The 13,718-nt window shown below is 52.7% G+C and overlaps 1 protein-coding gene across 4 annotated transcripts in view; it reads left to right on the plus strand.

The window, feature by feature from the left end:
* The window catches only part of ACAN (aggrecan), a 70,777-nt gene that overhangs the window by 55,120 nt on the left and 1,939 nt on the right, over positions 1-13,718 (plus strand). For 3 of the 4 annotated variants that reach the window (XM_021098297.1, XM_021098298.1, NM_001164652.1), the window contains 5 exons: positions 7,866-7,979; positions 11,165-11,323; positions 12,031-12,113; positions 12,391-12,535; positions 13,345-13,527. In XM_021098297.1, the coding sequence (XP_020953956.1) occupies positions 7,866-7,979; positions 11,165-11,323; positions 12,031-12,113; positions 12,391-12,535; positions 13,345-13,527 (684 nt within the window). The remainder of the gene's footprint in view (positions 1-7,865; positions 7,980-11,164; positions 11,324-12,030; positions 12,114-12,390; positions 12,536-13,344; positions 13,528-13,718) is intronic. The other variant, XM_021098299.1, reaches the window with a different exon arrangement.

The following is a 13,718-nucleotide window of genomic DNA, read 5'->3' on the forward strand; positions in this document are numbered from 1 at the left end:
GCTCAAGCTTCTCAGACTGGGAAGGGGTGGTACACAGTGACATGTAGTAGCAGCCACAGGATAAAGCTGGCACAGCTTTCTAGAATGTGTCTTCTACCTGGTGGTTTAGGAGGAAAAAACTCAAGTGATTGAGAAGTGGTTGGGTTTTGTCAGGTCATGGTTGTGTTATGGGTGGAATGTAAAGTATGCTTGAATTTTGAAGATAAAACTTGAGGCTTCAAAGAAAGGTTGAGCTGAGGAGTGGGAAACTCCAAGGGGGTAGTCTTGCATCCTACAGAGTGAACCTCACCAGAGACCCCCTACAGTCCCCTCCATGCTTGGATCTGGGGAGGGGTATTGGGTCCTCTTCTTGCCCTGAAGATGACACAGTGCTTGTCACCCCCAACCCTAGGATTCATGCCTGCAGGTCAACTGGGATCCAGAGGTGCTGCACCCCTGGGTCCAGTAGCTTGTGAGATGAGTGAGGAGCTGGGGAGAGGGGGCGGTCCTCTGATTGGAGGTGGCCCCCCAAAGTGAGATGATTAGAATTTACCTGTCACTCCCTGAACACCTTGGAACTGTGAGGACATTTCAACTCATCAAATCACCACCCTTGAGGGACAAAACGCCCAGTTCCCTCCAAGCTCACATCCTTGCGTTAGTTCTGTGCGCTGCCCTCATGCCCTTACCCCCGCCTCTGTCTGAAGTCAGGAATTGGAGACCCCAGGCCTTTCGTGAGAGGGCTTCATTCCTGGGACACATGCACAATGCCTTTACATCATACCCAAAGAAGCATTTTGTGTGTATAGATATGAACATATTTATAAAATGACACCTCATGGTATACTATATACTCATATGATATAGATATGCTCTGAGCTTTGCACTTATGCAGGAAATATATGTCTATATAAACAGGCACTAGGGCGCATATCTATCCACTCTCGCCCCCTTGGGCATCAACCTGTGCCCATGTCTGGGCGTCGTGACTGAAGAGACCATGGGTTGCCATGGCCACACAAGGTGGGCTCTTTTCGGAAAGTCCTGGCCTTTCCACCAAGGGGACGGTACTTCCACTGAGCCGTGATGACCTCAGGGGGTGGTAGACATCCCTAACTGTCATCCACCCCCGGGGGGAAAGCAGAGCACTGCCTATGTCCTGGGAGAGGCTGCCTCTGTCCTGGGAGAGGCTGCCTCTGATGAAAACCTGGAGATCTCAGCAAGCAGGGTGCAGAGACCTCCGTCAGCAGTGGCAATGGCACTGTCTGTCCCATGAGTAGCGCCCCTGGTGGATATCATGCAGGAGTGCAGACACTGCCTCCCCTAGGTCTGGGTGTGCAGGCAGGGGGCCACAGGGCACCCATCCTGGGTGAGGTGCTGCGATGCTCAGCTGTGTCGGCCAGCCCAGCCCAGGTTCATGAAGAATAGACTCAGAGCCCAACAGCACTTCTGGGATGGGGGCAGCAGCCAGGACCAGAACCCCCTTGTCCTTGGTTAGGATCTTCTGACACCTCTCTCCATTCTTAGCAACTCCTTCCCCAACCTGATACCTGAAGCGAAAATGTAACCATGGTATCAGAAGTCACACAGCAGGGCTCGTGTCCTGGCACCTCTGAAATTAGAAGTAGGTGACAATGGACCTTAACTAATCTGCTGTAAAGGACAGCTTTTCTCAAATCATTGTCTTTCTAAAGGACTCTCTTTCCCACAGTTTCTTCCCAGGCTGCTCTGAAAGCTTGGTAATCATCCCCATTTCAAAGTGCATCATAGGAATCTCTGTGGTGGCTCAGTGCTAATGAACCCAACTAGTAGCCATGAGGATGAGGGTTCAATCCCTGGCCTCGCTCAGTAGGTTAAGGATTTGGAGTTGCTGTGAGCTGTGGTGTCAGTCGCAGACATGGCTTAGACTTCACGTGGCTGTGGCTGTGGCATAGGCCAGCAGCCATAGCTTCCATTCACCCCCTAGCCTGGGAACTTCCATGTGCCACGGGTGCAACCCTAAGAAGACAAAAAAGAAAGAGTTTCAGAGATTTGCCTAACTCCACTAAGGGAATCCAATCAAGAATTGAGTTCTTTGCTGTTTAACACACTCAGCTAAATAAAAAACTCCTTCTTCAACATAAAAACCAGTTGCTGGAGTTCCCTGGTGGCTCAGCAGGTTAAAGACTTGGCATTGCCACTGCTGTGGCTCATGTCACTGCTGTGGTTTGGGTACAATCCCTGACCCAGGAACTTCTGTGGGCCATAGGTGCAGACCCCAAATAAGTAAATACATAAATAGAAAAACAGACTTCAAGGAGCTAGAAACCCGGAGTTCCTGTCATGGTGGTTAACGAATCTGACTAGGAACCATGAAGATGCAGGTTCGATCCCTGGCCTCATTCAGTGAGTTAAGGATCCAGCGTCGTGCATGAGCTGTGGTGTAGGTCAAAGACTCAGCTCAGATCCCGCGTTGCTGTGGCTGTGGTGTAGGCTACAGCTCCGATTAGACCCCTAGCCTGGGAACCTCCATATGCCACGGGTGTGGCCCTACAAAGACAAAAAAAAGACAAATAAAAAAATAATAATAAAATAAAAGAGCTAGAAACCAGACCTCAGGAGAACCAGAATGTAAGCAGCTGTAGAATTGGAGTTGGTACAACTGGACACAGACAAGCCTCCACTGCTTCATTTATAAATAGGGTCAAAGGTAGTGGTTCTCAGCTTTAAGAAATTCTGATGCCTGGGTCCCACCCCCACAGATTCTGATTGGAATGGGTCTGGCACTGGGTTCTTTTTCTAAGCTCCCAGGTAACTCCAATGCGCAGGCAGAGCTGAGAAGTACTGCTGTGAAGACAGGATCCTCTCTGAGCCTCTGACCCATTCCCCTTCCCCATCGATCATCCCACTCATTATGAACAAAAACTTTGTCATCTCTAAAGAGCAAGTGGGGAGTTCCTGTGTGGAGCAGTGGAAACGAATCCAACTAGTAGCCATGAGGATAAGGGTTCAATCCCTGGCCTCGCTCAGCGGGTAGAGGATTCAGCATTGCTGTGAGCTGTGGTGTAGTCACAGACGTGGCTCGGATCCCAAGTTGCTGTGCTGTGTGTGAAGAACCGCATCCTCACGGATACTAATCAGGTTCGTTTCTGTTGCACAACAGAAACTCCTCATCAGCTTCTTTTCTGTTTTTCTGATGTATTTTTCACTTTGGGAACTTGGGGTTCTGATTTATGGTCTGACACTGTCTCTCCCCCAATGGGGTGATGTTTTAATTCCAGTGAAACCTTATCCCTGGAGGATGGGAGAAATGCTTTCAAAGCAAGTGAAAATACAGGGTTACAAGTGAAAACTGCAAATTATACCATCACACCATCTTGACTTAAGAAGTACATGGGCAGATTTCTTTATTTATTCATTCATTCATTTATTTTAGCTTTTTAGGGCCACACCCAGAGCATATGGAAGTTCCCAGGCTAAGGGTTGAATCAGAGCTGCAGCTGCTGGCCTACACCACAGCCACAGCAACACAGGATCCGAGCCATGTCTGCAACCTACACCACAGCTCACAGCAACACTGATCTTTAACCTATTGAGCGAGGCCAGGGATCAAATCTGCATCCTCATGGTTACTAGTCAGATTCATTTCTGCTGCACCACAATGGGAACTCCTTCATGGGTAGATCATAACAGACAATTAACTGAATTGAAGAGGCAGGATATTGGAGTTCTTGTCTTGGCACAGTGGTTAATGAATCCGACTAGGAACTATGAGGTTGTGGAGTTAGATCCCTGGCCTTGTTCAGTGGGTTAAGGATCCGGCATTGCCTTGAGCTGTGGTGTAGGTTGCAGACGTGGCTCGGATTTCACGTTGCTGTGGCTGTGGTGTAGGCCAGTGGCTACAGCTCCAATTCAACCCCTAGCCTGGGAACCTCCATATGCCATGGAAGTGGCCCAAGAAATGGCAAAAAGACAAAAAAAAAAAAAAAAAAAAAAGAGGCAGGATATTAAAGTTACATTCAACATCAACTTTTAAAAATATGAAAGACTTGATACTATAAATAACTGTAACATACTTTTGATTTAATCATGTTTGGTTTTAGAGCAACTCAAAATTGATAAATATGCTCTTATAATCCTTCTATCAATTGTGATATACCAGAAAGTTAGTGGATTTACTCAAGTCTGTTCATCTTGATTGATACTATGCCTTTGCAGGGTTCAGAGCATCCGTTGGCTCTGTTATCTCTGTGCTTCTCAGGTGTATTTTCACCCATCCTTGTCCAGGAAAGTTATGTCCAAGATCACCAATACAGCTGCACAGGTTGTGCACTGAGCAACTGGACGGGTATCATTCATACTGCAATCTCTATGAGTGGCAGCCCCTTTGGTTGGGTATCACTTGAGTAAAAGCACCTGCTGTCACTCTTCATTCCACTTTTTCTAGGAACCAAATAAGCTCTCTAACTTGAAAGTCCTGGGCTCTGACATAGGCAACAGCTAGACAAGACCTACTCAGGTTGGAGGCCTGAGGTCCCCAGTTCAGAAGCCAAAGTGATTATTTGCAAATATATTTATACCCTTCACTTTCACCGGGGCTCTCAGTTATTTTAGCACTTATGTTAAAAATATCACTAAAGGCTGGAATTCCTTTATGGCTCAGTGGGTTAAGGATCCAGCATTGTTGCTGCAGTGGCTTGGGTCACTGCTGTGACACGGGTTCAATCCCTGACCCAGGAACTTCCATAGGCCGGGGGCACAGCCAAAAAAAGAGAGAGAGAGAAATATCACTAAATGGCCTTGTGCAAGAACACACCGTCCCATCTGGCTAGAGTGGTGGTAAGAGGACTCAGAGACCCAGCTCAGTGAGAACCAACGAGCCCTTGGCTAGTGCAGCAGAAATGGTCATGGGATGCTGAGATTCGGGATTCCATTGTTTCTCTTTTTCTCTCCACGTGGAACAGAGGCCCAGCTTTCAGCCTCATGGTCTAATTCTCTCCTTCATCTCCTCCAAATGTCTCCCCAGGGTAGGCAGGTCACTTCCTTTGTCTCCTTATCTGTACAGTGGCACCATGACATCCAGGCCATCGGGCCGTTGAGAGGACAATGCATGTGTCTGGCTCAGAGAAGACTCTTCAGAGTTATCAGCTCCCTCTCTTTCCTCTCTTCCTTCACACAGTCTGCTCATTTGCCCAAAGCCCCCCATCCTCCATCTGCTGTCACCTTCTCTGGGGTCCCTGGGTCCTCATAGCGAGGGCCAGCCCCACTCTTCTCAAGGTTTCCGAAGATGAGTGATATTCTCATTGCCTGCACAGAAAGAGGTGGGTGGATCAGGGCCAGAGTGGCTCTGCCAGCGAGAGGAAAAGGGGAGACCTGAAGGGCTGATAAGAAGGTCCCCCGCAGGATGCCCAGCCCTCCCACTACTGCTGAAGGCCTCTCTAAGCCACCCCAATGCCACTCGCAGGCTCTCTGGTCTTCAGGAGTATGGCCCTTCCATCCTTCTCTGTGAATGCAGAGAACTGCATAAAACAGCTTCTGGGTCCAGGAACCTGGTTTTAGCCCCTGCAGCCATTTCAGACTCTGTGCCCTGGCCAAACACCGAAGGAAAACAATACCGCTCCCGGACCCCAGGCCGCCTGAGTGGGGGCCAGGCAAAGGACGTGCTATAAGCCTCTGGGACAACTGGAAGCCACCTGGCCTGACCCCAACCACCCTGGGGCCTCCGCCCCACCCCACCCCCCTACCCCCAGGATGGCCAGAGGCCCCAGGGCCGATGTCTGGCTCTTCTCCCCACGGGCCACTCCTGTCCCCTGCTCTGTACAACTGCTTGAGCGCCTACATTTGCCTAATACCCCCTTGCCCGGTGCTTCCCATCTCCCATAATGACGCTAATGGACAAAAAGGAAAAGTAGCTTCTCTGAAGCAGGAGATCCTCCCCCAGCTTCCGCCCGGCCCACCATCAGCCTGACCTATTGCTGCTACTGCTGCTGCTGGGAATCCTGGTGCATGCTGGGAATCCAAGTGCATGCTGGGCCTTCCATCCGTTCCTCCATGCATTGTGGTTTTGCTTGGAACAGTTTCAAACTTGGAACTGTTGGTTTCTCACCCATGGCGTACGCTCCCTGAAATGAAGTTAAGAACGTCGTGGGAAAAGAGACGTATCTGAAGACTTGAGATTTTCAGGCCTCCTCTTGCACAGACCCAGCTCTGATCTAGGGGACATCTGCTTTGCTGTAGTGAAAAGGATCCAGAAGAAAATGCTTTGATCTTCTTATCAGAGGGTTGACCTTAAGGTCTAGTCTGCTCTTATGAGAGGCAAGAACTTAGTCCTAGAACGTATTTAGGATGCTGCTTATGTGGAGATCACCATAGACACGTCGGGTCCTAAAGGTTGTCTGAACGCAGCTGCACATATCATGCTGTCCCACGGGCGAGGGGAACCCATTCACTGCAGAAGTGTGTTGACCTCCTGGGAAGAAGAGCTTCACAATACCTTCTATCACATTCTCAGAGAAAGTAACCAGAAAAAACCAGCAGGTGCCTTTGGAAAACAAATATGAAGACAGTAGAATAGATCTTCTGGCTTCTCTGCAAGATGCAAAAAGACCAGATTGGGAGAGCCATTTCTCACCTTGGCTAATGGACGAAAATTTGAAGCAAAGGCCAATGACGTAGCAATAGAAGTGCCACAAAGAATTTGGATCACAAAGAACATCTTGGACCAGAAGAACAGAAGGAAAGAAGAGTCTTCTGGGGAAGAGAGGCTGATGGGGATCTGCCTGCATCCCAGGTTGGTGCTGGTGGATGACCACTTACTAAGAACCTCATGGGCCTCAAACACAGATCTCCTGCTGGCTGAGAGACAACCCTTGTAGAAATTACAACTCATTGGAGATGCCCATGTTCTGAGGCCTTAAGCTAGAAGATTACTTGGGAAAATATTAGACTGGGTTCCTGTCCCTTCCCCCTGAGATAACAGTGTTGGCTTCATCTTTATAAGACATTCTAGAATCTTCTTTACTGAAGACAAAGAAGGTATCTGAAACCAAAAAAAAAATCTATTGAATCTCATGCATGTATTCCATGCTGCCATTTTCTTGTGGTCCTGTACTCTGCAAACCACTTCTAGTGTTTTTGTTCTAGTACTTCATGGCCATGTCCTCTTTCCTTGGCTCATAACTAAAGAAGCTCAGAAAAGAAAGAGCTCTAACCAAGCTTCAAGAACTTGAATTCCAGGGAGTTCCCATTTTGGCTCAGCAGTAACGAACCCAACTAGGATCCATGAGGATGAGGGTTTGATCCCTGGCCTCTCTCAGTGGGTTAAGGATCTGGTGTTGTCATGAGCTGTGGTGTAGGTCACAGATGTGGCTTGGATTCCATCTTGCTGTGGCTGTGGTGTAGGCCAGCAGCTGTAGCTCCAATTCAACCCCAAGCCTGGGAACTTCCATCCATATGCCTTAGGTACAGCCCTAAAAAGCAAAAAAAAAAAAAAAAGAACTTGAATCCCAGTGTCCCTGCTCACCACCTTGTTCAGAGCCTACTCAGATCCCAAGGCCTCCTGAAATATTCGCAACAGAGGGCATCTTGGGGGAATGCCAAGCTCACTCTCACAATAGGTAGTTGTCTTCAGAAGCACTGGATCTTCACCCACTGGGAAACCTGGCTTCAGTCCTCCAACCTTGCCAATCAAGAATCACACACATCCAAGAAAGCCCTTGCTGGATCTTTGGCTCAGCACTCCAAGATGGCGGCAGCAGCAGCAGCAGCAACAGTTCTTAGGAAACCCAGCCACCCCTGCCAGGGCTCAGAAGAGCAGCAGGGCTGGCCACCCATAAAGAAGCTGCAACACGTTTGCGAAGCTGGAGTTGCTGGCGGGCGTCCTAATGGTGGCCCTTGGTTTCTTGCAGACTTTGACGAGTGCCTCTCAAGCCCTTGTCTGAATGGAGCCACCTGCGTGGATGCCATCGACTCTTTCACATGCTTATGCCTTCCCAGCTACCAAGGGGACCTGTGTGAGATCGGTACGGCCGTCTCGGCTTCAGCTAATGTTACTAACTGCTGCACCCCCTTCTCCTCCCTCACTCTTCCCTGCTAACCACAGGTTCTAGGCCCTGCCTGGGGGCCCCCAAGATCCACCCAGACAGCCACGTCAGGGGCCACAACTGAAAAGTGGGCCCTTCCTCACTCCCACTCCTTCTCTTGCTGTTCCCTGTGGAAGCCCTCCTCTGGGGCACTGGCTGAGCTGATTGCAGAAGAGACTTGCAAGAGTTCCCATCGTGGCTCAGTGGTTACTGAATCCAACTAGGAACCATGAGGTTGCGGGTTCGATCCCTGGCCTTGCTCAGTGGGTTAAGGATCCGGCGTTGCCTGAGCTGTGGTGTATGTTGCAGACGTGGCTCAGATCCTGCGTTGCTGTGGCTCTGGTGTAGGCCAGTGGCTACAGCTCCAATTGGACCCCTAGCTGGGAACCTCCATATGCCGAGGGAGCGGCCCAAGAAAATGACAAAAAGACAAAAAAAAAAAAAAGGAAGAGACTTGCAGGCCAGGCCAGCCTGCTCTTTGGAAGGTGGGGCTCTGGGGGACTTTTCAAATACTAACCTTGCCCAGGGCTGCCAGATGCTAGCAGCAGAGTTGGTGCATTCCTCAGCCTAAGAAGACAGAACTGATTCTGTGCATTTGTCTGGAAGGAAGCTATGGGTGGGAGTCACTGGTTCTTGCTCCAAATGATACCCTCGGATCTTCCCAGCGTGGCCCTGGCATGTGTCTGCCTGCTGTATTGCCCACAGGACCTTCGTGGCCCTCCACGGCCTTGGGAGCCACCGTGCCGCAGTGGCCAAGCTGCCTTCCTCTTCTTCTCTGGCAAGAGCTATGGTCTGTCTTTCTGAAAGCTCTCGCATCACGAGCTTGCTCAAGTCATGAACGCACAGGGATGGTTGCATGTCACCTTGTCCTCATCATCACCGTGACAGGCGCTATAGCCAATGCCACTCCAGCTCACGCTTCCTCTCTCCCTCCCCTAGGCAAGGCAAAAGGCTGATCAGAGAGAACAGAGCCTTGTTGCAGGGAACAGGGCCTGACTTTGCTCTCTTGGGCCTTGCCAACCCCTCTGCTTCTGCATCTGGGCCAGGCCCTGCCAAGGGGAGCTGTGGGCCAGGAAGTTTCGGAGGCCAGACTGAGCCTGCAGCTCTCTCACCTTTGGTGTCTCCTAGTCCCCCTGTCCTCCTAGATCTCGGGGTTGCCCTAACTCAGAAGGGGGGCTCGCAGTTGCCAGCAGCAATGGTCCTTGCAGAACTGGAAGGGTTTAGGGGCTCAAAACCATTTTCACTGAATGCTAAGTTGGACCTCCCAGAACCTTCCAGACAGCAGCTGAAACTCCTGAGCAATGTGGGGAGGTAGCTTTGGCTTGCATGTTCCTTGGAGACACTGCCAAGTTGCTAGACCAGTGGAGGAACTTCTGGAAGAAAAGTCTTGGCCTGGACCCTTCTTCCCTACAGCCCTCCAAGACTCTGAGAAATTGATACATGGGGATCTTTGACTCGGCTGGGAGCGGGGAATTACAAGGCTTTTCTCCTTAGGGTGCCAGAATATTTGCCACAAGGAGAAAGGTCTGGAATATTCATGCAGATAACAGCTTTTGGGTGCCAGACTGCGAGAAGAGCCCACACAGAGCTGCACCTGCCACAAAAGCAGGGCTACGTCTCTTCTTCCACATCAATCCCGAGCACTCACCGCCCCATGGGTGCCTCAAGCCTTGGCTCTGGCCCTGCTCCTCCTTCCAGCATTCCTGGAAATCTGTGGCTGTTGCCCTAGAGCCTCCATTCTGCATGGCCCCGGCCCCACCCAGCACAGCTGCACCCTCCGGCTCAGCCCTTAGGCACTGTGATGGCCCATGAATTGTCCCCACAAGTCAGTCTGGGGATGACGTCTCTGTCCTCCTCAGCACAGCTCCCTCTGAAGCCTCTGTGCCTCTTTGCAAACCTTTGCCTGCCCCCCGCCCCCCACCCCCAAGGAGGGATTGGCAGCAGAGGACCAGCAGCCTCCTTCTCAGCCCTCCTGCTGCTCTGCCTCTTTCGTCAAAGGCCACTGGCCCCTGGCTCTTCTCTTCCTGCTCTTTCAAGTGTCTGGCTTCCAGCCCTGCCAAGCATCTTCTCCTTCAGCCTGAGCATCCGTCTGCTCACATACTGGTCCTTTCTTCTGGAACAGCCAGACCAGGGAGGCTGCCACACAGCCCCACACTCAGCCCCAGGGCCCTGGGGGCAGCCCTTCACCCTGGAGGGACCAGGGGAAGAAGGAAGAGGGAGTTCCTTCTGTCCAGAGCTGTGCTGGCACACCTTTAGCAACTGGGTCTCAGAGAGGAAGAAGGATCCCTGATTTGTAGCATCTGCCATTTTCTACAGACTCATCCTCCCCTGAGGGCCAGTGAAAATCACCAATGTGATGTCACCAAAGGCCCGGCACACTCCTTGCCCGCTCCAGCACGACCGTGCCTCTGTTTACCCTTCTAAGCTGCTCCAGGAGCTCAAATCAGCCCCTTCTCCTGGACTCAGAACCCATTACCAGTGTAGGTTTGGGAGAAGAGAAGCCCCTCTCCTCTTCTCATCTGCCACCAAGAAGCAAAATGAAAAGCCAAGGTCCCTGGGTCACGGACCCCCAAGCCCATATCATGGGCTCCGCTCAGGCCAACTCTGCTCCCTCGACTTAGAGCTCAGTCTCTTCTTTGGACTCCTGTCTGCTCCTCTGTCCTGACTCGTTCCCATTTCCTGCCCCCGCCCCAGCACTGCTGCTGCTGCTGCCACCCTGACATACATCCCCACAGCTCCCTCTCTCCCTAGAACCCCTCGGAGCCTCTGAGCCATGTTATTCCTAGAGCCTCAACACCGCCTACTTTCCCCCCTCTTTTGACCTGGCCTGCTGAATACTTCCAGCATCAATAGGAGAAAAGGTTTGGGGGGGGGAAACCATATCAGGAAAGGAAGGGGTCCTGGCCATTCCCCAGAATCTGGGAACATGGCCAGGGCTCATGGGGGAGGAGGGGGAGGCCAGGCCTCTTCCTACTGGAGCCTCCATCCAGTTGGGCTTCTCCCTTCCTTTGGGGGCGACGTAGAAGGCGGGGTGAATGCTGGAATCCTTGCCATGAGACTGGCAGTCGCCGCTGTCCCCAAGTGGCCTCTGGGCCCTCCCCTCAAGCCCCTGACCTGTGTTGCAGACCAGAAGCTGTGTGAGAACGGCTGGACCAAATTCCAGGGCCACTGTTACCGCCACTTCCCTGACCGGGCGACCTGGGTGGATGCAGAGAGCCAGTGCCGGAAGCAGCAGTCACACCTGAGCAGCATCGTCACCCCCGAGGAGCAGGAGTTTGTCAACAGTGAGTGTGGGTCGGAGGTGCCTCGGGGGCCCAGAGGAGAATGGTTACCGGAGCAAAGGACTGCCCTCGCCAGAAATCAGCAGACTGGGGTCCAGTGAGGCTGCAGACATGGGGGGAGCAGAAAAGGAGGGCAGCGCATTTTCACAGCCTGAAGGGCCAATGGCTCAGGCTAGCTGTCAAAGTCACCCCCAGACTGTCTCTGTGGCTGTCACCAGTCCATGTCAGCTTGGTGACTGGGGAGCTAGGGGGTATCTAAAGTGCACTTCAGGAGTTCCCGTCGTGGCGCAGCAGAAATGAATCCAACTAGGAACCATGAGGTTGTGGGTTCGATCCTTGGCCTCGCTCAGGGGGTTAAGGATCCCACGTTGCCTTGAGCCCTGGTGTAAGTCACAGATGGGGCTTGGATATGGTGTTGCTGTGGCTGTGGTGGAGGCTGGCAGCTACAGTTCCAATTCAACCCCTAGCCTGGGAACCTCCATATGCCACGGGTGCGGCCCTAAAAAGCAAAAAAAAAAAAAAAAAAAAAAAAATATAGCAAAGTGCACTTCAAGCATTCACATGCTAAGACCCTTGTCGGGACCCTGGAAGCAGGCGGCACGCTCCTAGGAGCCCGCCCAGCTCCTGCCATCCCTCCATCCCCTCTGCCTCTATGAACTCAAGTTTCTCAGACACCTTCGGGGTACCCCAAACACATGCCCTCTCTCCAGACAACGCTCAGGACTACCAGTGGATTGGCTTGAACGACAAGACCATCGAAGGGGACTTCCGCTGGTCAGATGGACACTCCTTGGTGAGTTCTGCCGGGGCACGCAGCCTAGGTGGCAGCACAGAGGAGGTGAACAAAGGCCCCAGAGAGAGACACAATCAAACCACATACAGACATTCATGGAGCTGAAATGGGAGCCCTGAGGTCGGGGATCGTGTCTCCTTCCTCTCCCCTTCAGAGACTGGCCCAGGGCTGGATAAATGAAGAGTGGCGGGTCTGGAGGGGCGATGGGGGAGGCAAGGAACAGGCCCAGACATAAGGAGTCTGCCCCTCCTCACCCCTTCCCCACTCCCTCGCACAGCAATTTGAGAACTGGCGCCCCAACCAGCCTGACAACTTCTTCGCCACTGGAGAGGACTGCGTGGTGATGATCTGGCACGAGAAGGGCGAGTGGAATGACGTGCCCTGCAATTACCAGCTGCCCTTCACGTGTAAAAAGGGCACAGGTAAGCAGCGGCCTGGGCGGGAGGTGGGGGGGCCTCCAGTGTGGATAGAATCCAGACCCCAGGCTCCTGCTGTATGACTCGGTGTGACTCCTGGCTGCTGAGGGCACCTCACCTGCCCAACAGGAAGACTGGAGCTGACCTGGGGGGCCGTTCTCAGTGCCAGCATCCCAGAGCCAATAGCAAGGGCCAGCCTACTCTGAGGGACCATTTCCAGGCACAGGGAGAAGGTGACAGTCACAGGTTTAGCAGACAGTTCCCCCCCCCACACACACACACACAGTGCCTTGGATATGGGCACAGAATGTCCCCCTGGATGGCACATAGGTTGAGAGCTTCCCTCTCTGGGGTTCCCAGGTCCACCGTCTTGGAGTCAAAGTTGTCAGGCCTCAGCTTTAGATCCGGACACTGAGGGGCGGATAGGACCCTCCCTACCTGTTCCTGTTCCTGGCCATGTGCCTGACCCAGGCCTCCTTTCCTCCTGAAACACTGAAACACTGTTTCCATAGAGAAGTCACAGACAGTCTGCCTGGCTCTCGTGGTCTCTCCCCACCTTTCTCCCTTCTATTCCCGCCCCGCCCGGGGCTGTTCTAAATCATCGAGGAACCCAGACAATAGAAGCAGTGGTTTCCAGATTCTTAGTGCTGCGTGAAAGCACCCTTCCCCCAGCAGTCAGGGCTCACGGCTGCCGTCCAGGTTCCATGCCCTGTCCTCCGGCTCCGAGCTGTCTCATCCCAGCCAGCGAGGGTCACACCATGGGGCGTCATGGGAGACCCTCCGAGAGCCCTTTCTGAAGGGTATTTGCCCCTCAGTGGCCTGCGGAGAGCCCCCCGTGGTGGAGCACGCCAGGATCTTCGGGCAGAAGAAGGACCGGTACGAGATCAATTCCCTGGTGCGGTACCAGTGCACCGAGGGCTTTGTCCAGCGCCACGTGCCCACCATCCGGTGCCAGCCCAGCGGGCACTGGGAGGAGCCTCGGATCACCTGCACAGACCGTGAGCATCGCCCCACCCAGCATTAGGTTCCGCCAGCGTGTCCCCAGGCACAGCCTGGCTGGCCCTCTCCTGGGATCCTGAACTCCCACTGCCTGCTCTACGCACGCTCATGCTCAGTCACAGATCCTTGCGCCCCAGCCCTGCCCCCAGGAGGGGGGGTCACTTCCCCTGAGAGGATGAAGGTGGAGCCG

The sequence above is a fragment of the Sus scrofa genome, chromosome 7, assembly GCF_000003025.6.
Source record: "Sus scrofa isolate TJ Tabasco breed Duroc chromosome 7, Sscrofa11.1, whole genome shotgun sequence".
NCBI classification, from domain to species: Eukaryota; Metazoa; Chordata; class Mammalia; order Artiodactyla; family Suidae; genus Sus; species Sus scrofa.